At 44.0% G+C, this 26,026-nt stretch overlaps 1 protein-coding gene across 1 annotated transcript in view; it reads right to left on the bottom strand.

Annotated features, from left to right (window-relative positions):
* The window catches only part of PLPP3 (phospholipid phosphatase 3), an 85,905-nt gene that overhangs the window by 38,938 nt on the left and 20,941 nt on the right, over positions 1–26,026 (bottom strand). Inside the window, exon 2 of the mRNA XM_082413749.1 lies at positions 1,860–2,017. Coding sequence (XP_082269875.1) covers positions 1,860–2,017 — 158 coding nt within the window. The remainder of the gene's footprint in view (positions 1–1,859; positions 2,018–26,026) is intronic.

Raw genomic sequence — 26,026 nt, 5'->3', positions numbered from 1 at the left:
CTCCAAGTGTCAAAAAACACCTGTTCAAACCTTAGCACAAGATACTGTATTAAGTATTCAAACGTTTTTTCCAGGCAAAGCCATTCTTCCTAGAGAACTCAACCCTGCACTGTTAATTTGGAGCAAAGAGTAAAATTAGATTTTATATTTCTCAGCTTCTGAACACAAAGATCCTTAGTCCACCTTTAAGAAACTACTTCAGTTGCCAAATGGACTGTTTTTCTTTTAAAGGTTGGAAAGAATTCTACTAGCCTCCCTGCCCCCTCCCCAATGTCAAACTGTTGATTGCGTGCCTCGTTTACGATGTTATTAGAAAACAAAGAGGGGTCTCAAAGTTATAACCAACCCCCAGAGTGGGGAAGTCAAAAGAAAAACTTCACGCACTGTGCTCCATGACCATCAGCAGCTTACATTTGATGCAGAGAAGGCAACAGTAGCGAACTGCCCATCCCACTGAGCACTTGGATAGGATAGCCAACCTCCAAGCCTAAATCAAGCCTGCAAGATGGACAGAGGGTTTGGGAATAAGCCAGGTTTAGGCTCGAATTTTTACTTGCTTTAGACTTTGAGCATGTCACTGAACCCCTCCAAGCTTCTGATCTTCCATTTGAATGAGGGGGATACTAAGCCCTTATTTCACACGCAGTGTTCTTAATATCAACTCCTTCCTTCTTGGCTTGCTATTACAGGCCAAAGATGAGCTTCCAGGCTAGGATGAATACAAAGATGACTCAAGGATTTGAAACAAAGATTTTCGATCTTGGTGGATGTGATCCCATACCCTTTGCCCATATGGCTGAGGTTCAAGGACAAAGAAAAAATTTAGAAAATACTGGAGGTGTGGAATGGATGGCTGTGAAAATGTATGAACTACAAATTATAGGACTGGATTACCCTCAGTTACTCTCCCCCTCCCCTGCCCTAAATGGACACGTCTAAAACAGGGCAGTGACCTTCTAAGTAAAGCCCAGATAGACCATACCCTGATTCCCATGAGGCTACCATCACGCAAAGTAATTCTGGACCTTGTCAAGTCGGTGGCACATTTTGGCATCTTCAATGAGGGCTTCATCCTCTAAGGGAAGATCTGGATGTAAGTCTAGATTTTACGCCGGCGTATGAGCAACCTGGTCAGCAATTAAGAGTTTGCCAATTACTTCAATATTCATGATCTCTTTTACTTCTGACTGCAAAGTTTTGAAGCAAGATGGTCACCCCTGATTTTAAAGACGTACAGCTTGGCAGTGGAGGGCCAGGTCTAGAACCTAGTTCCCTGGATTGCAAGTCTCATTCTATTTTCACTTTGACACTACAGCCACTGGATGAGAGAATTAAACAATATGCCAGAGAATGTCAGTGGCATTACCACTGTCAGAGCAGCACCATGAGAGTGTGGAAAGAACACAGAAAAGGCCTGAGATATTTGGTAAGGTATTACCCCCATCCTCTGGGGCTCAGATTTATAGCACAATGGCTAAGAGCTCAGACTCTGGGGTAAGGGACAATGAGGTTCAAATCCCAACTCAACCACTCATTAACTACGTGACCTTGGGCAAATTATTTTTACTCTGCGGACCTCAGCTTCTTAATTTGTAGAAGAAAGATAAGAACGATATCTAGACTTTGTTAGATTGTTGTAAGGATAAGGTATGCAAAGCATTGTAGAAGGTTGCTTAGCATACTTTTATAATATTTATAGTATATATATATATATATATTTAGTATTTTAAAATACTTTTAGTAATAGTATTAACTGCATGAAACAGTGTTAATCAAATGAAATTCTACTCGATCTTCCAAACCTCTACTAGCTTGGATAGTCCACGACGTGCTTTGCACACGGCGGTCTGGGCGCTTACCGCGAGGATGGCGATGACAATCCCCACGGCGCAGAGCACAGCATCATTGATTGTCTCACCGGTTTTCAGCGGGTACTTGATGCTCTCGTCATTGCAGTAAAACCCCCGGTGGTAAGGCTTGATGGTGCTTGTCTCGATGATGAGGAAGGGCAGGCCCGCTGGTCCAGACGGAACCATCATCGCATATACCAGAAAAAAACAAGAGAGAGGGGGAAAAACATCAGTGCGAGGAGGCCAAAGAAGAATGACCTACAGCAAAGACCACCCCAGATAACAACATCGACGGCAATGTTAATTCCTTGCATTTGATCTACAGCCTACAGAGAGCCTTCTCTACATGCACCCCCTTCCCTCCTTTAGTTGCCACTAAGAAGGGTATAATGTGATCCTCTTGTCTTGTCCAAGAGCACAGAGGGAGGCGGTGGAAGTGGCAGGGCAGGAGCTCTTCCACTGCTCTACAACATCCTGCTAAGAATCAAAGCCCGATTTGTAATTGTTACTAACAAAGCCCCAAATCTAATGATGTCTCATGATGCCTCCAAGTGCCTTCCTCTCTTAAGTCAATCATTTCCCCCTTTGAGAAGCTCATCCCAAGACTTTGTGGCTTGGAATTCTGAAGACTCTGGAATCAGACAACCTGAATTTGAACCCCAGATCCACCACTTCCTAGCAATGTGACTTCTGGTTCTCTCTCCATCTTCCTGAGCCTCAGTTTCCCCACAAATGAATTGTGGTGATGACTAAAGGGGAATAGGAAACAAAGCACATAAAACTCCTAGTACAGTGTTCGCACATAGTAGCTGCTTAGTGAATGCCATTTCCAGTGTTTTTCTTTCACTGTTCAAAGAGTCTTTGACAAGACTGAGCAGAGCTGAGCTGGGCCTTCCTGCTTACAGACCTGGAGCAGAGCCCAAGGGCATCAGGGGCACTGAGGCACTCTTGCAGCTGCTGCTAGTTTATCAACGTCCAGCTCAGATGCCATTCTCTTGAAGGTCATGGAAAATGGATTCCATCACCTGCCAGGAAAGGCCCTCATAAGCCTGAAGCAAAAAGTGAAGGCCCACAATACCTCTTTCTTGGACACGGCGGCAGCTTCCAAGTTGGTCTCCTGGCCTTCTGTGCCTCTTACCCACATCCACCAGCTTGCTTCCTGACTGTAAGTATGTCATGGCCATGCTCAAGCTTCTTCAATGTTTCCCCATTGCACAGGACAAGATGACATCCCTAAGTATGACCTCCAGAGTTCCCCACGACCTGAACCTCCTTGATACACCCTCCAACAAAACAGGGCACAGAGCCTCTGTCTTGGTTCATGCTCTTCTTTAGGCTGGAAAGACACTTCCTCCCCTATATCCAAGTTCAATACCTAGCCCCAAGGCCACCTCACAATGGTGAGTAAAAGGTAAAGTAAAAGTGCAAGGTGAGCCACTGTATGTCAGGACTAAGGAAGACCATGAAAACCATCTTGTCGAAGATAACAGCCCACCACTGCTGTGCACCAACAACGTGTGAGGTATTTTGCATCCATTTTTGCATTGAATCTTCCAACAACCCCAAGTGGTCATTTTAAAATCATTTAAGCACTACTATCGCTCATCTGCCAGTGGAGAGAATAGAGGCTCAGAAAGAATGCTTAGATCACTCAGAGTCTCTTAGTTCACCCCAAAGTGCCTAAATCCCTAATTTAACTTTGCAAATTGGTTTCATCCATATATGAATTTCATTAGTGGAAAAAAAAAAACCCACGATAAGCAGCCGTTTAAAAGATAAGATTCCATTTTCATGTTTTTCAAAAAGAATTAAGCTCATGTCATGTGGCTCGAAGGCCCGGACGGCCCCTTAAAGAAAAAAAAAAATGTACCATGAACTCCACAGTGTTTCAGTGACTTTGGTCCAGACTGGCAGCGATAAAAATGCTCACTTTCTAAAAAGTGTATTTATGTATCACTGTGCATACACACATGGATTTATTTGCTTTTATTCTTTGGATTTATTTGAATTCTACGGCTATTTATTTTGTGACCCCCCCCCCCCACAACTGCTTCCTGCTAGAACAACAATTTACTTTATCAAATTCATACTGGTGCTTTGAAAAGAAAGCCCAGCCGCACACCACAGCGTTGTGCCTGACCTTCGGAGAGTAAACACAGAGGGGCCCTGGAAGGCAACAACTATTAGCTCTTGAAACTCGGTCTCTGCGATGGAGAAGAGGAAGAAAGGGAAACAGGGAATCCATGTCCCGGCTTAGAGATGGCAAGTGCAGTTAGCTGATCTTCTTGGGTTTGGGGCTGGGAGAGAAAAGATATCACGTGGGCCTGAGCCGTCTTCATTCCACTGCCTACACATTTTGAAATGTGGCCAAGTTGGCTACGAAAAGGAGCTGTGAAGCCAGCAGCATGATATTAATAGTCCACTTTTAAAGTTCCACGCATCGTGACAAACACCGTTAGCTTCACATCTGAGCCCGGTCACAGTCTCTGTGGTGCCGAGGAGCCAAAGCGTTGCTAATAAAAGGAAGGGAACAGACCCCAAGTTCCTTACATTTGTGTTCCACTCTTAAGGCCCCCAGCTTCTATTTTTACTAGTGTTCACATGATAGGCCTGTAAAACATATGTTCCTAAGGACAATAAAACACATATAAAAGGGCTGTGGAGTCAGACTGAACTCGGTTAATGATCTCAACCCTGCTCCCTACTACTTGAGCAAGTTACTTTCCATCTCCAAAACCCCCCTCTCATCTGCTCAATGGGAAAAACAAAATCTTGCTTTGGGATTGCTGGGAGGATATAATAATGTATTCGTTCGTTCATTCATTCAACAAATATTTATTGAGTCTTAAATATGCCCACTAAGTACAAGGACTACAAAGATGACACAAGCCCTGCCCTCAGGAAGTTTACAATCTAGCAGGGGAAGACACATATCATGGAATAAAATCAGTACAGGAAGTTGTTTTAGTTGGAAGAAACCAGGCAACAGCACGGGGTAGTGTCAGCACCGAGTCTGGCACACACTGTGGACACTCAAAAACGCTAAAAGGAAGAAGGAGGGGAAAGTCCCACAGAGAAGGTTAGGAAAGAAAATCTGTCTGGTCAGTTCCTCTGTACTCTTAACCTGGGAACAATCCAAATCCTTTTCCTTCCTTCCTTGTCCAAGGCATGGGGAGGGTTTCCGGTTCCAATTATGTAGATGATGACCACAAACAGACAAGAAGTTGGATCGGAATACGGTCCATTTTATTTTCTTGAAAGGCGTGGAGACAGCATTTAGAAAAACCAGTGGCCTTTTCTGTCTCCCCTACAAACTTGTGGTATGATTGGGGGTGATGCCAGTCAAATCTTGACTTGGCTCCGGGAAAAGAATAACCTCAGATCCCCTTCAGTTGATGGGAAAAGCATGAACATGTCCCCCCAGTGGGGCAGCCAGCCCTCAAGAGACATAACACCATGCCTTGCCTCTCCACGACAGAGAAGAGGCGTTCTTTTCCAAAACAGGATCTCCATTTCCAACGTTGGCACCATCTTTATTACCAATCACTGCAGTCCCTGATCATTTCATTTTACGAAAATTCCCAGTGCTAGCCACTGGGAATCAAGGGGTAAGTACATCAAAGTACAGTACCTGCCCTCAAGAGGTGCATGGTGTTGTAAGAAAGTCATGAAAACAAGTGCACTAAAACATTTTTAGTGTGAGGACTGATGGATGTAGAGAGTACAGCGAGGGCACAAAAGAACACTCTACTAGAGACACTAAAGATGGCCTGGATGGGAGGCTTAATTTGACCTTTATGTGAGTCGGAGGTTTCTGGGGTCCAGGGGCTAAATACACTCATAAAAACAGTGTAGTTTAGGGACTGCAATAGGCCATCAACAAAACTGATGGCCATTGGCATCACGAGAATACAATTTTAAGTTTGGCTACAGAGCTGGGAGAGAGACACAAGGTACCGAGGATCCCCACATAAACTGTGGCAAATCTGACAAACCTGCTGCCTGTTCTGTTCTCAGCACTGATGGGGCTACTGAGTTGGAGTCCCAACCTTCCAGTGGCCCAAAGGCCAACAGGAGGAGCAGTCATAAAAGCTAACACGTTAAGTCACCCTAAGGTTCAAAGGGATTCAAGTGACTTACCAGAGTCCCTCTGTCAGCGGTAGTGGTGGACAGGACTCAAATGCTCTGACTCCCGGGTGCTTTCTAAAGTAAATGAGTCACTTAAAATAGAGGGAAGGAGGCACCTATGAGTTTAATACATTAATTGAAGCACAGCAAATCTCATGGGCTTTGAAGAAGAAAATGCTTTGTTTGGAACAGTCAAGGCAACAGCACTGGCTCCTGCTCCCTGAACATTCACTGTGCTCCACACACGACAGTACTGAATATAATGAAAACTCCGAAGCCAATATCCTGGAATTTAGATTTATCTATAATGAAAGGTACATTACAAGCTTTCTGCAAAGCAGATCCAAAATGTATGTAAATACACACACACACACACACACACACACACACACACACACACACACACACTATCTGGTGATTCTAGACCTCAACTCAAGCATTTCTCCTTCTTTTAATCAAGGATCAATTAACTTCCTAAACCTCCAGGGACCTCTTGGGATGTGTAGGCTGCAGAGGAGGCGAAATACGAACTCACTGACAAACACTTAATGGGCAGAAAATCAAAGCATGAAGAAAAGCCCCTGTGTTGGGTTCAGGCCTTTGAAAGTTCTTGGGCTTTGAAAAACGAACACTTGGGCAGGTTGGGCGGTTTGGGGGTGGGGTGTAAGAAAACATGGGATAAGTTTCCGTGGCCCACCCATTGATAAAGTCATGTGGGAAGTGTTACCAAAGTGACCCAGCCCCAGAGCCCTGCTCCCTCCAGCCACAGCTTCAAGTTGGTGCAAAATTAAACACAGCCTCCTGCTCTCAAAGTGCTTTTTAGAAAGCTCTTGTGAGGGTAGGAAAAGAGTGGGGGTGGGAGAGTGAATGAGAAATTTTTGCACTTTTGCATGACCGAAATCAGAGCATCGGGGAGAGATTTTCCCATCGCTCCTATGGACCATGTCCTTCAAGTGCCTTTTCCAGAGTTGTCCAACTTTCTACTTCACCAGAGCTGTAGTTACCTTAAAATAAGCCAAGTCGAGCATCTGTGTGAGTGATAATTAAACTAATATCTGCAGAAAGCCTACATATCTGCTCACAAAATAATACTGGATATAGAATCTGTGTGTAGGTATCAAGCACAGTCTAGTTGCTCAAATGATTCTGTGACAGGAATTTATGCATCTTACCTACGGTATAGAGTTCTACCAACTTTACTGTTTTACTCACTTTACAAGTGAAAAATTAAGGCTCAGAAAGTTTAAGCAGCTCATCTGAAATCAAAGCAAGTAAATGGCACCAATTTGGACCAGATGTTAGAAGCACAGATGGACGACGCCGGGCTTCTGATTTCAAGGAGTTTAGAATCTAATTAGGAATTAATGTATTTTCATCACCACAACAGCTCTGAAAAGTTACAGGCCATTATTTTCATTTGCACCCAACAGAAAACTGAAACCAGTAGTTTTGTAACGTGGCCAAGGTTCCCAAGTGAGTCCATTGGTTGCTGGGATTTGAACCCAGATCTGTCTTTCTTTTGGCTCATGTTTTCTTACTCCATGACCTGACCCTCCCTTTCTTTATAAATGTCTTCCCTGTTAAAATATGACCACCTGATTTTTTTTTTAATCACTTAAGGCCAGAATGGTCAACCCAACTACTACTTAGAGGTTCAAAATACAAATATTTATGTTGCTTGTAAGTGACAAGGTTTCTATTTAAAGTAATTAATTGCTACTTGTCTTAGAAGTGTGCAAACTTTCTTTAGTTTACGATATTTGTCCAGATTTCTAGACTGGACACAATCCAAATGAGACAAAACTAAGTTTACTATGAAGGCATTTCCCACCTTTGAAAGAGGCTGCCATGAAAAACACTTGCTGTTGGCTGGTGTGAACATGCAGTATTCTGGGTCTAGAGGTTCTCTTTGACAAATGCTCAGTTCTTCGGTACTGGAAAGTTCAGGCCCTTTCTTTACAAAAAGAAGACTGTCAGAACTCAAAGCAACCACATGGCAGAAATGAAGAAAGGGATGGCAGATCCAATCCTGCTCCCTGGGTTTCCTGAGCCCAAGTCCTTGGTCTCAGTTGGATTCCACAAGCATGTATAGACAATTCCTGAGTATAGTTTCTGGGCACTGTGTGAGGGGCTCAGGACACAACCTTGGGCACTGTTTTTGAGTTCCTCAACTTTGGAAAACTCTCAGGTTCCATGACAAAGAGACACCTGTCTTTAGTCTAATCGTGGGCATGAAAAAGGACTTTGAATGATCTTTCTTATTTGAAAGGGCTTAAAATAAAAACATTTTACCCTTTAAAATAAATAACATCAGCCACCTTAAAACCCCCAGCTCTGGCTGTTTTGGCTTTTGCAGTTGGATTTCTAAAGGGCTGCCATATCCACCAAGAACTAAAAAATCAACCAACAGCCCATGACTCATACCTTTCACTGAGAGAATTCCAGACCTCTTTTGTTGCCATTATGTATTTCACAAACGAGAGATTTTATTTCTAGTACTACACAACTACTAGAGCCTGAAGGACTAACAATTCCTCTGCCCCAGGTAAAACTGGGTCACTTCCCAAGACCTCCTTCCTCTCTTTTGATCCCTCTTTTAAAAGGGTGAGAGTAAATTTACATTCATTGGGCACCTATTATGTGCCAGGAGGTTTGGATATATCAATTGATTTAACTCTCCAAACAATCCTCTAAATTAATTATCAGTCTATAGCCAAAGCACTGAGGGTCAGAGATTATAATTTGCCTCAGTGCCCACTATGCTGATAAGAGGTGTAACCAGAGTATGTAATAGAATACTCTGACTCTAAAGTTCATTCAGAGACAGGGCCAGTTAGCCTTTATCCTTAAGTATACACGAACTCTGTCTATGCAGATAATTCACAAAGCTACAAAGCTCCGGAAAGTGTAGGTTGACCTTGAACAAGGATAAAAAAGCAAGGCTCCTCCTTAGATGCTGAGATGGATTTGTACAGATCCGGCCACTCTCCTGCCTCAGTCTCCCTTATGACCCAGATATGTTCATTTGCAATACACTGCCCAGAACTAGTACAGAGCAAGAATCACATGCGTGCAGAGGGTTTTACAGCTCTTACATAAATGATCACCTCTGATCTTCCTGACAACTCTGGGAAGTAATGTTTTTAACATCTGGATTAAAGTACCACTGGCAGACTCTGATTCAAGACCTAAATACAAATATCTTTTCTACAAAGGAGTCACTCAGCCACGTAACCCACTCTGGCAGAGTTACCTTTTTCCAGTTTAACCAGGAACTTCGGAGTCAGGCAGACAGGATTCCACTTCTACCACCTGTCATGCTTACTGCGTGACCTTGGGCATGTCAGTTTACCTCTCTGAACTCCACCTGCATCATTGTGCAATTGGCCTTTGTGTAATAGTTCCCAACATAAAGAGTGGACTGAGGACTAACTGGGACAATTTATAAAACAACCAGTAATCGCTGGGCTCCATAAATGTTAATTCTTCTGTATGTGACAAGAAGCCATGGAAAGCTTTTAAGCAGGGATAAGATGTGATCAGAGTTCTGTCAAAAGCCACGGGCCCACCAGCCGCTTCCCCAGTGCAATCTGATCCCCCGGGAAAAGCATGCTCATAAAATCCTTTAATTCCAGGGACTTCTTGGGATTGTGTAAACAGAAGGGGCTTCGATAGTGGTTAGCAGGACCTGGCACCCTGACACAGAGAAGAAATATCACAGCAGGAACCCTGCCCCGTATTCTCAAAGATCACAGGAGGCTGAATGGGAGGTAAGTCTATAATAAGGGTGAAAAAACATTTCTTCTTATTTTTCCAACAGTTAAACATACATTTGTCAGCAGTGTGCTCCCATCCAAGCCATGCTATCCAGGTGTACGCAAAACACCAGGTTCACGTGGCGGTAAAATAAACAATATGGAGACTGGCAGGACATCAGACACCTGGGAGGGCCAAAGATCGAGATAGTCAAAAGGCAAGACCGGAGCCAGATGCAGTGCCAAAAATGAAGAGCTGAAGCATTACTGGAGGCCTTACGAGAACAAAGTCACGCGGGTAGGATATCCAAGGCCGTCAGGGTATTCCAAGTTAACCCATCAGGCTACACGGTCCTACCAAGTTCTAGGATGAAGGTGACACATTGGCAGTGCATGGCCGAACCTGGCCTGCAGAGATGTTCTGCTTGGCCAGCCCAGTGTTTAAGATTTTTAAAATTCGTTGTCAACATTTAATAACAAGAGGTCTCACATAACATTCAGATTTCAGCTTCTTAAGCCAGCTCTACCGCCCTGTGGCAATCAGTGCAGGCAGTGGTAACTGGCTGCACAGATTCTCCAGGGCACCATCATGCCCTAGTGTCTCGCTGACACCAAGGCTGTGCCTCAGTTCCATTCCCATTGAGCTTGTACTGTCAAATCTTCCTATACCTGGTCTACTTCAGTCATTTGTGTTAACTACCTGGCCCCTGGAGACGTTTGGCTTTTCCATCCCTACTCTAGAGAACATAAAGTCCTTGGCTGAAGCCATAAAAATAGAAATAATGAACTCTTGATTCAACAATGTCCTCCATGATAAGTAATGGCTACATTAGACATATATGGATGAGTACGTGCATGTGCATATGTCTTAAACTTAACCAAAGACTGTGCCTCCTATCAACGTTTTCAAATCCAAAAATTGTGTCAAGTCATCACTGCAAGGCAGCTAATAACATTTGCATTTCAGACATGAGGAAACTGAGGCTCGGAAGCTACGTGACTTGCCAAAGTTCTCATAGTTAGTAACATGAATGAGAGTTGCTCTTGCACTGTTGGTGGGAATGTAAATTGATACAGCCACTATGGAGAACAGTATGGAGGTTCCTTAAAAAACTAAAAATAGAACTACCATATGACCCAGCAATCCCACTATTGGGCATATACCCTGAGAAAATCATAATTCAAAAAGAGTCATGTACCACAATGTTCACTGCAGCTCTATTTACAGTAGCCAGGACACGGAAGCAACCTAAGTGCCCATCGACAGATGAATGGATAAAGAAGATGTGGCACATATATACAATGGAATATTACTCAGCCATGAAAAGAAATGAAACTGAGTTATTTGTAGTGAGGTGGATGGAGTTAGAGTCTGTCATACAGAGTGAAGTAAGTCAGAAAGAGAAAAACAAATACCGTATGCTAACACATATATATGGAATCTAAAAAAAAAAAAAAAGGTTATGAAGAACCTAGGTGCAGGACAGGAATAATGACGCAGACGTAGAGAATGGACTTGAGGACACGGGGAGGGGGAAGGGTAAGCTGGGACGAAGTGAGAGAGTGGCATGGACATATATACACTACCAAATGTAAAATAGATAGCTAGTGGGAAGCAGCCGCATAGCACAGGGAGATCAGCTCAGTGCTTTGTGACCACCTAGAGGGGTGGGATAGGGAGGGTGGGAGGGAGACCCAAGAGGGAGGGGATACGGGGATATATGTATATGTATAGCTGATTCACTTTGCTATAAAGCAGAAACTAACACACCATTGTACAGCAATTATATTCCAATAAAGATGTTTAAAAAGAAAAAAAAATGAATGAGGGTTGGAAGCCAAGGCTTGTTGAACTACAAAGGCCGTAGCAAGTTTATTCCATGAGGCTGGTGGTAGGGCCAGAATGAATCTGCCTTACTGGCCAGTTAAACAATGTGGACGTGTTAATAAATTACATGGTTATGCTTCAGAAGAAAGAAGTGGACCCAACTTACACACGTCTATGTGATACTAAGTAAAGGTATCCGAGTGTTCTATTTTTCAAGGCAATAGTATTAAAATGAAAACAAAGCCTCTTCCTGATAGAAGCTCATTCATTCTAAAAAGTCAAAGCCAAGTGAGAAGGAATTTACAAATTAAAATCCACCAGATAATTGTTGGTATTACAAACTTTACTCTAGTGGAGTCAGGAACATTTCAGTAATACACTGGTAAAATTTTGGAACTACAAGAGATCTGAGGTGTCATTTATTCCATTTACTAGATGGGAAGGCTGAGACCCACCACCCCCTAGCACTGTAATGACTCTTTTCTGGTAAGTCTCCTCACTAGCTGAGAGTCTCTTCAGAAAAGGGTCCATATTTTATTCATCTCTGTATCCCCAGCACAAAGAATAATTCCTGGCACTTAGTGGGTGCTCAACGCATGGCTACTGAATAATTGTATAGGAAACAGACTAAAATTCCGAGGATATGGCTCCGCCCCCAATACACTCTATGACCCCCCCTTAGATTCTCCCCGACACCTCCCCGTTTCTGAATTTAATCTAATCTCTCTCATATCCCCAAATCCTGTTTTTTTAACACAATCTCCCAAAGCAACACAGTACCACATACCCTCACAAAGAGCAGACAATTGCAGCAGGAGTAAATTATGGAGAACCCAACCAGCTTCAAGTCTCAGATGAGTGGTTGAACTGGATGATCTTTAAGACACTTAATCTTCAGAGTTCCCCAGACATTTAGGTAGTGACACTATCAGAAGATACTTGCAAGGGGTAAACTGAGGAGAGGCTGCTGCTCAGTGATTCAGTGCCACACCCACCCTACCTTGCAGGCCAGGGGCTAAAGGATCTTTTTTTTTTTTTTAACATCTTTATTGGAGTATAATTGCTTTACAATGGTGTGTTAGTTTCTGCTGTATAACAAAGTGAATCAGTTATACATATACATATGTTCCCATATCTCCTCCCTCTTGCGTCTCCCTCCCTCCCACTCTCCCTATCCCACCCCATCAGCTGGTCAAAAAGCACCCAGCTGATCTCCCTGTGTTATGCGGCTGCTTCCCACTAGTTATCTATTTTACGTTTGGTAGTGTATATATGTCCACGCCACTCTCTCACTTTGTCACAGCTTACCCTTCCCCCTCCCCGTGTCCTCAAGTCCATTCTCTAGTAGGTCTGTGTCTTTATTCCCATCTTGCCACTAGGTTCTTCATGACCTTTTTGGTTTTTTTCCTTAGATTCCATATATATGTGTTAGCATACTGTATTTGTTTTTCTCTTTCTGACTTACTTCACTCTGTATGACAGACTCTAACTCCATCCACCTCACTACAAATAACTCCATTTCGTTTCTTTTTATGGCTGAGTAATATTCCATTGTATATATGTGCCACATCTTCTTTATCCATTCATCTGATGATGGACACTTAGGTTGCTTCCATGTCCTGGCTATTGTAAATAGAGCTGCAATGAACATTTTGGTACATGACTCTTTTTGAATTATGGTTTTCTCAGGGTATCTGCCCAGTAGTGAGATTGCTGGGTCGTATGGTAGTTCTAGTTTTAGTTTTTTAAGGAATCTCCATACTGTTCTCCATAGTGGCTGTATCAATTTACATTCCCACCACCAGTGCAAGAGGGTTCCCTTTTCTCCACACCCTCTCCAGCATTTATTGTTTCTAAATTTTTTGATGATGGCCATTCTGACCGGTGTGAGGTGGTACCTCATTGTAGTTTTGATTTGCATTTCTCTAATGATTAATGATTTTCAGCACACCCTGACCTAACCCATTTGCTGTGATCCTCTTGGGAATCTCTGCCATGAAGAAAGTTCCCAGTAAGAGGAAGAGCACAGATTTCAAGAAAGCAACAGACCCAGATTTGAAAACCAGGTTTGCCACTTATCATGTAGGCAATCTTCAGCAAATTGCTTAACTTCTCTGGGCCCCAACTGTAAAAAGAGGACGCCAAGAGCCACTCTGAAGAGCTGTGAGGATGAAATACCTTACGGTAGGTATTTAACAAAGGTTCGTTCCCTGCACTCCCAGTCTGAAAATCGACTCTCAGGCTGTTTCCATGCCAATCAACCGGCTTGACTGGTTTCCTCAAGAAGGTCGCCTGACCAACCTGGACACCGCTGTGTCCGCTCAGACAAGGACTGTCACTCGAGCTGCGCAAGACTGGAGCAATTCCAGTGCGCGGTGGAGAAGACAGCCCTCACCCCAGGAGCATATTCCCCACTCCCAGCCCTGTCAATGTTCCTTTTGTAAAACACAGAAACCTTCTTCAAATCTGACAGCTGCCACCTGCACAAATAATTCGGGGATGTAATTTTGTAACTGAATACAAGCCCTGAAAGCTGAAAAGTTTGAAGTCCAAAATAATCCCTTTGACCTTCTGCCTAAACACTCACTAATCACTTTTTAATTTGTAGTTTATTTCCTCTCTCTGTGCTGTCCTTCTAGGCTATATTTTCATTTTAGACATATCCCGGGAGTGAATGGCATGACAGAACACCTGATTAAAGTACAAGTCAAACTTCTCTCCCAGACATCTGAGGCTTGGTGCATGCCCCCACTGAGTCCTCCAAATTGCAATGGGTGGCAAGAAAGTGAAGGAGAAAAAGCCTGTTTTGAAGGAGGAAACTCCTCACTGAGAGAATTATGAGCTACAAAAATGAATAAGAAGTGGTCCCTGCCCTCTAAGAAGGCATACTCTGGGGACAACTGCCCATGATGCCACATGACGGGAACTTCCACGGAGGCATTTCTAAAATATTCAGGGAGCATGGAAGATGCCCTTTAGCACATGACTCAGCAGCCAATAGGTATGCAATACCGGCTTATAGACTAGCTCAATAAACGCATTTCAAAGATTCCTTGCTGTTATTTGAATGCTAATGATGTACTTAAAGCAATACAAAAAAACAAAAAGAAAAATCCAGAACTGGAAAGTCTCCCCCACCCCCAAAAAACTGCTTCAGAGTTTCACCCTCATCCCCTACCCACCTCTTACTCTTGAGGCAAAATGAGAAAAGTAGTTTGAGGGAGCCTATCTAATTCCTAACACACAGATGCTGAAAAGATGCTAAAAAGGAAAAACTGAGAGTTAGAAATGTTATTCAATCCAGAAGAAATTTCTTCCTTGGAGGAAAAAGGTTTCTAACTTAATCATCACTAGGATCGCTATAAATTATAGTAAGTTGAAGGCAGATAGATATATTGGGGTCATTCTACTTTGTTCTAGCAAATGAGCCAACCTTTCACCTACTGAGCAAGAAAGAGTCTCAAGTAGTCTGAGCTGGGTCAGCTCAGCCAATATTCTGGAAGGAAAATGATCTCCACACTAGTTTTTGATTCAGTGAAGTAATGCCTGGTAGCAATAAGATAGCACAAGTGAGTTTGGGGTATTTAGTCAAAGTTTCTCTAGCCAAGGCCACCTTAAAAACAAATACTAACCAATGGTAACTGATAATAAAAACTTGTATTCATCAGTATTAACTCTGCTGCTAACTAACTATATCATTGCACTTCTGCTCTCTTGGGCTCTATTTCTTCATGTGCAAAATGTAAGAGGTGGTCTTACCAGGTGTCTTATGGACCTTCCAAAGTTTTCACCTTTCTCCAAGGAGTGCAGGGCATCGTCTGAACAAACTGAAGGCTTTCTTTCCATGGCATCTTTACAGAGCAGATGGGCATCACCTCCTGCCCACTATCCTGGCTGGGGTAACTGGGGAGCAGGCTACTTTAAGTTTGTGAAGGTAGCCTGGCCAAGCAAAGCCTTCCAGGGTTCAAAGATGCTCATTAATAAAGAACAGCCCCTGCAGCCCTCCTCTCCTCATGACCCTGCCCACCTGACCTCTCTATTGCAGTAAATCCCCAAACATCCCCAAATCTGCAAACCTTCAGATACAAACCAAATTCATGATTGGCAGCTCTTGGCTCAAAGAAGTAGGTATCTATCAGCAATACTGCAGTGTGGGTTAGAGGCAGGTGGGAATTAGCATCAGTTACTCCTGCAAACTGGATACTATTCTAGGCACTTTGAGCTGGCTCTCATTTATCCCTCCCAATAATCCTTTCCAGTAAGCAGTACCGGCTCGATTTTGCAAAGGCCAGAACGGAAGATGAGAAATAAGGTCACAGAGCAGCAGGGCAGAAACGCCGCCGGGTCAGGCTGGCTTTGCACAGTGCCCTGCGGCCATCACATTTCCTACGTTTAGGTGCCTTTGACTGGACCTCAGAAGGGGTACTTCTCGTAAATGGGTCAGCCCTCCTGAGGTAGAAACCCTTGTGCTCTGGGGCCGCCCTTGGTGGCTCTGGCAGAGAGCCCCGCCCCTTCCTCATCAGGATCAGGGAAACAAAATGTGGTCATCCAGATGCACGTGGGAGAGCGGGCTGCAGGGAAGAACTCCTAGGTGGCTTGCTATAGTAACCCTATTGTTCCAGAGGGAAGCTCTTTCGCCAGAACTCTCCAGGAAGCCACTGCTCCATGATGCATTTTTCAGCTGTGGAGAGAAAAGGGTAGTTCCTGGGATGTTTCTTCCACGGTTCTGGAAGCCAGGCCCTTAATCCTTGCAAAGCAGCAAGGAGCCAGCTTCTCTCAGAGGGACAGAACGTCTAGAGCCCTTCTTCCAAATAGAAACATAAAAACTCCTCAACATCCCCTTTGCAACCTCTCAAAGTGAATGAATCAGGAAAAGGGGGAGTAGAAGGTATTGAAGCCCAAGGAGGGGGCTTTGAGGCCTTCCCTGCAGCCCTCCTCTCCTCATGACCCTGCCCACCTGACCTCTCTATTGCAGTAAATTACAAAGCCCGCACTGTTCTCTCTGCCTATCCTCTCCCGCCTGTCCCACCCGCATCACCACCCACGACACACACATACACTTTCTTAAAAGGGCGAAATGCCAAATAACATTATTCTCCTTCACCATAGTATCGCCATGAGAGCTGCCTGGTATGTCTGCCTGAAAAATGGAAGGTTTTCATAGAAATCTCGGCCTCCACTACAGCTCTCCCTTTGTGGAAATGCACTTGGAAAAAAATGGAAGGAGGCCCCACTGGAACCTAATTGGGCAGACAAGAGCAGAGGGCAAGGCCCCTGGAATTGCTCAAAGGCCCCAGGAATACCTGACTGCGCCTTTGGCAGCCAGTCAGAGGCCTTCGCACTCCTGCAAAGCCACCCTCTGCAGCCCCGCTCGGTCCCTCTGCACAGCGTGGCTCTCTGTGATGGCAGCCTCACCCCCTGAGCAGGGACCCTATTATATAATCTGAGGAGGAAGGGGAGCACTTACAGTACATATATCACCCAGGGATGCAAACAAGTATTCCCGCGCAGGATGTGGGTCTCAGAAAAACCCTTACACTGCCCAGATTCATCAACTGAGCACCAAGAAAAATTAAAAAGGGTCTTCCAGCTTTGGTTTGGTTTGGAGCGAGCAGACCCAGGTACGAGTCCCTCCCCTCTCCGCCAGGTGTAGTGGTGTGACCCTGGACTAATGAGTTCTCAGGACCTCCACGTCCTCATTGGCAAAACATGTCACGCAGTTTGGAAGGGCTGCTGTGAGGATTTCCTGAGATGGTGTGTCATTCAGCCCAGCTCTAGCAGATGCGCTCTTAACGTTTCTTCCTTCCCCTGCAAGCGCACAAAGGGGAGGGAGACAGATGCCTAAGGATAGGACAGGATCCATGAGAAACCATCTCTCCTATCAGGCACCAAGGACTGCTGAGAGCAGAGCTGCATATATGGGCTCCAGCCCGTCCATCAAGATGACAGAATGGGTCTTGGGGAATTAATTATTCCACAAACTCGCCCTCCACAAATCCCATCCAAAGGAATGGTTTGATGCCTTTTAGTACACTGACTATACAAAATACTGAAAGAGCAGTGCGCTTCAAAAGCCTCACAAAAACCCAGGCCTGGGTTTGGCAGGAGTTCCTCAGCCACTGGGTTTTTCTGTGTGTGGTTTATAATAACATGCAAACCTGATGCCAGGTCCTAATCTATTAAGGGACTGCCAATTAGCAGGAGGCTTAGAGCTGCAGGTTTGAGCACTGGGGAGCAGGTCTAATTAGGCTTGCAAATCATTTCTATCCATCGCCCCTCTCCATCTGACCCAGGCTATACTGGCCAATTGTTCTGCATATAGCCTTTCTGTATTCCTTTGCACACAGCTCTTTGTGTGTGTGTTTGTTTTAAGGTTCCAGGCCTGAAGGCCAGTGCTTATTTTCATGGCTGTCTTTAAGGGTGACATGGGGGATCGAACAATGTTATCCTCTGGAGAGTGACTCTCAGATTTGGCCAATCATCCAAACCATCAGGGGCACTTATTAAAAAACACATTCCAGGCACTGCCCAGAACCCACTCAATAACTCAATCAGAATTTCTGCGGCGAGGGCCTGAGAATTCTCCTTTTATAATAAGACCTTGAGATGATTCTATCCCAAGGCGATCTGGGAATCACTACTCTAAAAAGTAAAGACCGTTTCATGTTTGAATTCAAGGGGTTTTACAATGGAATTTTTATATGCACACACCAAATAAACAAAATTTTAAAGCATATTGAATATCAAAGGTTTACTGAGCGCCTATTTTGTGCTGGGACTGGGAAATACTGAGATGAATAAAACAGGGCTCCTGCCCTCAAAGAGCTCCCCTATTTAGGGGGCTGGTAACATTCCCATAGAAACCCCGTCTTTTCTACTAGGGCTCCCCACCTGCAAGCCTCCTCTCACTTTCTCTTCTGCCTCGTTGTGAACCTAGTTTTCCAATGTCTTTGCCAAAACAGCTCTGAAAAAGAAACAGAACGATTTCAGACACCAAACATCAGAGGCCTATCTTAGAAGGGGAGAAAAAAAACCTACGAAACATATGGTTTCAAGATACAGGAGAAAATATGTGGTTTAGGACTGCCTGGTCTGAGATAGAAGCAGAGTGGGGAGTGACATTAGGGGGCCTCTGTACAGCAGAATAAGCCCAGGGCTGGGTCTTGGAGCCCAGCATTGGATTCTTCAGTGTCTTCAGAAAGTCCCTTTTCCTCGCCAAGCCCCCTTATCTATTAAAGAAGGGAGCCTGCACTACTCGGTTATATCCCAAAGCATATTTGGCACAAATTGTTCTCCCTGGAGACTTCATCAGAGTTCACTTTTGAATTTCAACAGGGAGATGTACAACCTAGAAGAACCAGAGTTCTCCAGAGCCCTTGCTAAGAAAAAAGCTAGCCTAAATGGTCTCTAACCAGCTCCAAAATTATGTTTTGAGGGTATGTCTTTGCAACAAGACTGATTTCCTAGCCAGCAGGGACGGTGTTTCTTATTCATCCTCTACACATTGCTGGGTGCACAGCAGACACTCAAAATAAAGGAATACGTGTGGGGTAGACAGTATGGCCAAGTTGTGTTTGAGAAAGAGCACCCTGGCAGCCATGGGGAAGAGGGACTGGAGAACAGGTCTTTACATCTAAAGCTCCCTGCTCACTGACACATGACAAGCATCTTCCCAAGGTAAAACCTTCTGCATTCTCTAGACACATCCCCATCCACCCTGAATAAGATGTATGAAAGCCTCTCACAGCCTGGACGCCAAGCTAGGTCCCGGACAGCACAACTCAAATAAACACTGCCTGCTCTCCAGGAGAGGCCGGGGCTGTTCCCCTCCTTGCTTCCTACACCTCTCTGAAACTCATTGCTTGTCTCAGACTCTCTCAGGTTACCTTAACGCACAGCACTATTCAAAAGCATTACTAGGTGTAGACGAGAAGTATGAGGCTAAAGGGGGTGGCAATCTATCTGTTGGCTACTGAAGCACATGGCAAAGAGTAGCATGGTACAGCTCCACGTGTGTGTATTCTGGAGTCAGACACACCTGGGTCCTGTCTCCACCTTAAACATGCCAGTTAACTTCTCATAAGGATATGACATAAAAAAGATATTGTGTGAGAAAATGTTTCATACAATGCCTAGCACACTGAAATGCTCAATCGGTGTTACTGGTATCATGAATATGGGATGGTGTGTCTTCTGTAAGAAGGAGAGAGACAAGTGTTATCTTGGCCAATAAAGAAATCTACTACGTACTTCACAAAGAGTTACTGAATGTGTATCATGAACGTCACCAAGCCTTTGGGTTTTTTATGAGATGGCAGTGGGTGACCGACAATACAGACTACCAAAAAAAGCACGGGCTTTTGGGGTTAAATGGATTTGCTTTTGAAGTTTGGATCTGCCTCTTTTTAGTCCTGTGACATTGGGTAAGCTGCTAACCTCTCCAGGCCATCTGTAACATGGGGCCAGTGGAGGGGTTACTACGAAGTTTAGAGGTACAGTACCATATACAGAGTGCACTCAATTCATGAAGCTATGGTTACGGCTCCTGGTTTCCCCACAAAATACATTAAAATGAAGAAAGATGACTAGGGTAGCCCTATGTCCCCACGTGGCAGTTCTTCCTTTCCTGTAAAGCAGGCAAGGGCATCAGTATATGTAGAGTTTTCTAAAATTCCAATGTCTTTTCAATGTTTGATTATTTCCAGCTAAAGGAAAATAACTGGGGATTTTCTCAGCACTTCATGCTGGTTTGAATGGAATGTCACTTGGATCTTCCTTAGTTCATGTCACACTATGGAGACTATGTGTTCACTTTCTTACCATTCATTTTTGTCCAATAGATATTTACTATGCACCTACAATGAACAAAGCACAGATGGAAGAGCAACTGGGGAGAATGCAGTGATCGTAAGTCAAATCTTTTTTTTTTTTAATTCATGTGAGGAAATTAAGAAGAGTAGTGACTTGCCCAAGTGCACTCAGTGACAAAGAGACACAGGTACAGGTATCCATGCGCTGTACAACTGCACCATGACTGGCTACATTAGCCGGTTATTGTTATGCTGGTTTTAGCCTTCCCTGGGGCTTAATAGTGTGTGTGTGTGTGTGTGTGTGTGTGTGTGTGTGTGTATGGGGTATGAGTATGTGTGTGTGCAAGTGCGTGTGTGTACGTGTGAGTGTTTGTGTGTGGCTTGCCATAATCACTAATGCAGGAGAAGGAAAATGAAGAACTAAAAGGAATCTACAAAAAAGATAGACAAACAAGATAAAAATTGGTGACCAATATCTGATACTGATTGGTTTTGCTATAAAGTGTGGTCCAGTTGCCAGGGAATTGATGGGGTGCTATAAAGCCTACAGGTCACTATATTATAAGTACCACTACTTATCTGGTACTTTCAGATAAGAATGGAAGAGTCTGTGCAACAGGTTTAGCAAATGCTTTAGAGCAATAAAACATTTTAACTAAGCATAGTGTGCTGTACTTAACACCATTTTTAAATAACATGATTTACACAGGTTTCAAATAGTCAAACTCAGTTAAATTTAGCAGTTAATTACCATCAAACATTGTCTCACGCTAATTAAATTCAGATCAAAGAAATTTTTTTCCCTTTGTTCATGGTATTTTCAAGTCATGGGGAGAAAACAGGATGTGATGATAATGCATCACTCCAGATTCACTTAGGCCGAAATTAAAATCTCCAGCTACTTGGCTTGGGTCTCAATTTCCTCATATATAAATGGGGGGTGTTAAGGATTGAATTATGCCCCACCTAAAAAATTTCATGTATTGGAGTTCTAACCCCCAGGACCTCCGAGTATGACCTTATTTGGAAGTGGGGTCTTTACAGTAGTAATCAAATTACAGTAACGACATTAGGGTCAGTCCTAATCCAATATGGCTGGTGACCTGCTGCAAAGGGGATATTTGGACAGAGGGACACGCATACAGGGCAGACAGGGAGAAAGCCATGAGAACATGAAGACGGCCATCTACAAGCCAAAGAGAGCAGTCAGGAACAGATCCTTGCCCCACAGCCCACAGGAGGAATCACTCTGCATCACCTCGACTTCAGGCTTCTATCTCCACAGCTCTGAGACAATACATTTCTGCTCTTTAAGCTATCCAGTCTATGGTACTGTCACAGCCGTCCAAGCAAAACAGGGGCAAAAGTACCTATACCAGCGTTAAGAGAAGAGAAAGGGAGTGAAAGAGAAATCTATGTGTGATTAAAGGGTGATGCTTAATTCTGAATGATTGTAAAGGGTCATACGGTCAAGTAAAGACAAAATAATTTTCATTATGGTGACTATCAGCAACATAGAAAATTGTATGTAGGACTTCCCTGGTGGCACAGTGGTTAAGAATCTGCCTGCCAATGCAGGGACACGGGTTCAAGCCCTGATCTGGGAAGATCCCACATGCCGCGGAGCAACTAAGCCCATGCGCCACAACTACTGAGCCTGAGCTCTAGAGCCCACAAGCCACAACTACTGAGCCCGTGTGGCGCTACTACTGAAGCCTGCATGTCTAGAGCTCATGCTCTGCAACAAGAGAAGCCACGACAATGAGAAGCCCGCGCACAACAATGAAGAGTAGCCCCCGCTCACCGCAACTAGAGAAAGCCCGCGCACAGCAATGAAGACCCAACACAGCCAAAAATAAATTAAATAAATAAAATATGTAAAAAAAAAAAATTGTATGTAGGACTTCCCTGGTGGCACAGTGGTTAAGAATCCTCCTGCCAATGCAGGGGACACGAGTTCAAGCCCTGATCCGGGAAGATTCCCACATGCTGCAGAGCAACTAAGCCCATGCACCACAACTACTGAGCCTGTGCTCTACAGCCAACGAGCCACAACTACTGAGCCTGCAGGCCACAACTACTGAGCCCACGTGCCTAGAGCCCATGCTCCACCACAAGAGAAGCCATCGCAATGAGAAGCCCTCACACTGCAACAAAGAGTAGCCCCCGCTCACCGCAACTAGAGAAAAGCCTGCGCGCAGCAACGAAGACCCAGCGCAGCCAAAAATAAAATAAATTAAATAAATAAATTTAAAAAAAAAAAGAAATAGAGAAGTAAAAAAAGAAGGTCCCTGCCTCAGATTTCACTGTCAAGGTTCCACATAAACCCTCACTTATTCTCTATACCTCTCCAAATATACATAGGAATACAGTATTTTCCCCAAATTTTAATCTACCATACAAATACTCTAATTCAAAGAGCAGGAGAAAAAAAAAAAAAAAAAAGAAAACAAACAGCAAGAGAAAAGCTATGTGTGTGGCCTGGTATCTGTAAACACACCAGAAAGTTTTCTTCTAAATGTTGTTCAATCAACCAATCAGACATTGTCACTTCTCTGATTAAGTCCTGTCATCAAAAACACCACCTTCAGTGGGAATCAAGACATCCCTACATCTGATGACAACATCCAACTAATATTAGGGGAACCTGTATGCAGATTCAAGGCCCTGGCACCTCTGAATTCAAGAATGTTTGCATTGGTTGATCAAGCCTATGTCTGTAAAACTACTGTGTAGGAACAATCAATAGTTAAACTGGCACATAAATAACGCTACAAGGCAGAGACGGAGTAAGCTTGGATTCTTGACTCTTGGAAGACACGAACACATGGGCTACATTATCGATACACATTTGGGGCATAGAGCAAACATTTAAGATCACTAATACATGAAAGGTTGTCCCTTTTTGCCTCACATCTTTGAGCCCTTTCTGTTCCAGAAAAATCAGTTTTCCAAATGTACAACCCAAAGCCACTGCGCTTCTTCTACGGTGACGGGTTCCAGCTCCCAGGCTCTCCAGCGTAAGTTCTCCTGCCAGGGGTTCCGCAAAACCCACCCTTTTCCTTCTGTTATTCCTACTCTTGTGTTTCCACACCCCTCCCTCCGTCTCATCAAGCATTTGACAGGAAGTGGGTCTTTTCTGGTCATGGAAGTTTGTGCTTAATAGGTGAAGTTTAGATATATCAAAATGAAGAACAGGGAATTCCCTGGTGGTCCAGTGGTTATGACTCGGTTCACTGCCAGGGCCCAGGTTCAATCCCAGGTCAGGAACTAAGATTCCACAAGCCGCATGGCCAGAAAAAAGAAAAAGGAACAGGAAAAAGAAAAGAAAAAATAAAGAACAGAAAAAAAAAATGAAGAATAGAATCCACCAGAATTTAAATTATTTTCTCTTCCTTAAGCTCTATCATTGAGCCTTCCCCCGTGCTTACAGCCCTTCTCTACCTGAACTGGACTCCTTCTATTGGTCAGTGTGTTGCTGTTTAGAATATCTGTAAAGGTGAGTATTAGAAGTTTCACTTCAGGGAAGGTCAAATGTAAAATCCTGTGTGCGTGATGGAGGAGAGGAAAGTCATGTGTGCGTGAACACATTGGGAAGTACTTTAAGTTTTGGTTAACTGAATATTGAGCTCCTTGAGCAGGAATTGTGCTGGTTAACTTTATAGCTCCATCAAGCTAGCACGTAGCAGGTGATCAGTAAATATTGCAATTAAGTGAGTGAATGAATGAATTCACGAATGTGGTTGCTTTGGGTCTCGAAAGAAAACCACTGGTCTTCAGGTCAGGCATGTTGCTAGAATGGGAACGTCCACATGTACCTTGGAGGCTCATTTTACTTTTCTGCTCAAAGACATACCACGTTGTTAAGTCCACATTTTAGAGGCATGCCAATGAAGCAGACAGAGGAAAGATAACAGCTTCCGAAACCAACTTTCGAGGCTTTGGAAAGCAACTCTCACTGTATGGAGAAACTTCATACTTCCTCCCATCCATCTCATAGTCCCTCTTCTCAGAGAGTCCCAGGGCGCTTTTCCAATCCCACATTGCTCTGTGCTGAAGCCAAAGCCCAGTTTCCTGCTTCAAAAGGCCCTTTGTTTGGACTCTATTTCCAAATCAGCGCATCCTGAGCTTGAACCCTCTTGCTTTTGAGAACTCTGATGCCTTGGCAGCAGAAGCCTTTGCCAGCAGGTTTGTGGTCCTCACAGCTTTCAAAATCCTCAGTGTGAGGGTATGTCTATAGCTAAAAACTCTTTTCATGGGAGGAGGGGCAGAGAAAGTATTATTTTAAGAGTTGCAAAAACAACTGCAAATTGACTCTTTAGTCTTTCATTGCTACCAGAAGACTGAGAACTTCTTGTTCCATTGTATTCAATTAAGAGGATAGTTTTAATGAACTTTAAATGATATTGGTTCATAGGCTCTGCTCAATCTCTTGGGCAAGTTTTGCCTCAGAACACTGGAATGCATTAAAGACAAATTTCCAACATGTTCTCTCCAAATTGGAAAACACCTTCCTTCAGCAAGCGCAGACAGAAAGGTAACTACATCTGTACAGCTGCTCGATGATTCCCTGGAAGGACTCCAAAGTTATTTTTGGCAGATCAGGTAAACTGCATCTAATCCGTACTCTGTACACTGCACATCCTATAAATCCAGGTAGCACTCTCTCTTATTCCTTGTGAAGCTTGCCAACTGTGACAGAAAACAGTTTCTAAACAAAAAGGTTTTAAGGGAGTAGGGTAGAGATTAATGTGGAAGAGCCTACTGTCTGCATCTCCCAATCTTGGGACACTCTGTCAGATAGGAATTGTTGTCCTTATTTTACAGATGAGGAAACTGAAGTTCAGAAAGGTTACAACCCTGGCCTCGGGTTGTAAGCTAGCAAATGGTGGAGCCAAGATTTGAGTCCAGAACTGTCCCCCAGGACACATCCTCTTTCCATTGTGCCATATTGCCTCTGAAAGTTTAAAACTTTCTAACTCTTGAGCTTAAACTGTGGGAACTTCTTAGCGTGAATCTCTTTATCTCTCCTCTTATGTCGCAACCCTGTACAGGATTCAGCAATTCAACACAGATCAAGACATCTAACCGTGAAGCCATGTCCTAAGTGTGGAGTCTTTTATATTTGATGACCTCAGCAGAGCTTAAAGATCATCTAACTCAAGTGCCCCATTATTTAGGGAAGGAAAGTTAACCCAACAGAAAGTAAGTGATTGAAGGTCGCTACCTAGTGTCACAGCTGGAAGGACTTGAAATGAGAAGGTGAAAGTTCCCCAAGGTTAGAGTAGTGAGGGTGTGGGCTGAGCAGAAACCAGATGAGAGATGAATACTCTTTCCCATAGGCAGAGAAGAAGGGGAAGGTGGCTTCCCTGGTGGCGCAGTGGTTGAGAGTCTGCCTGCCAATGCAGGGGACACGGGTTCGAGCCCTGGTCTGGGAAGATCCCACATGCTGCAGAGCAACTAAGCCAGTGTGCCACAACTACTGAGCCTGCGCGTCTGGAGCCTGTGCTCCGCAACAAGAGAGGCCGCGATAGTGAGAGGCCCGCGCACAGCGATGAAGAGTGGCCCCCACTTGCCGCAACTAGAGAAAGCCCTCGCACAGAAACGAAGACCCAACAGCCAAAAATAAATAAATTAATTAATAAAAAAAAAAAG

This window comes from Balaenoptera physalus (genome assembly GCF_965194825.1).
Source record: "Balaenoptera physalus genome assembly, chromosome: 1".
Classification (NCBI taxonomy): domain Eukaryota; kingdom Metazoa; phylum Chordata; class Mammalia; order Artiodactyla; family Balaenopteridae; genus Balaenoptera; species Balaenoptera physalus.
The sequence above is the reverse complement of the archived record's forward strand: the minus strand, read 5'-3'. Positions and strand labels throughout refer to the sequence as shown.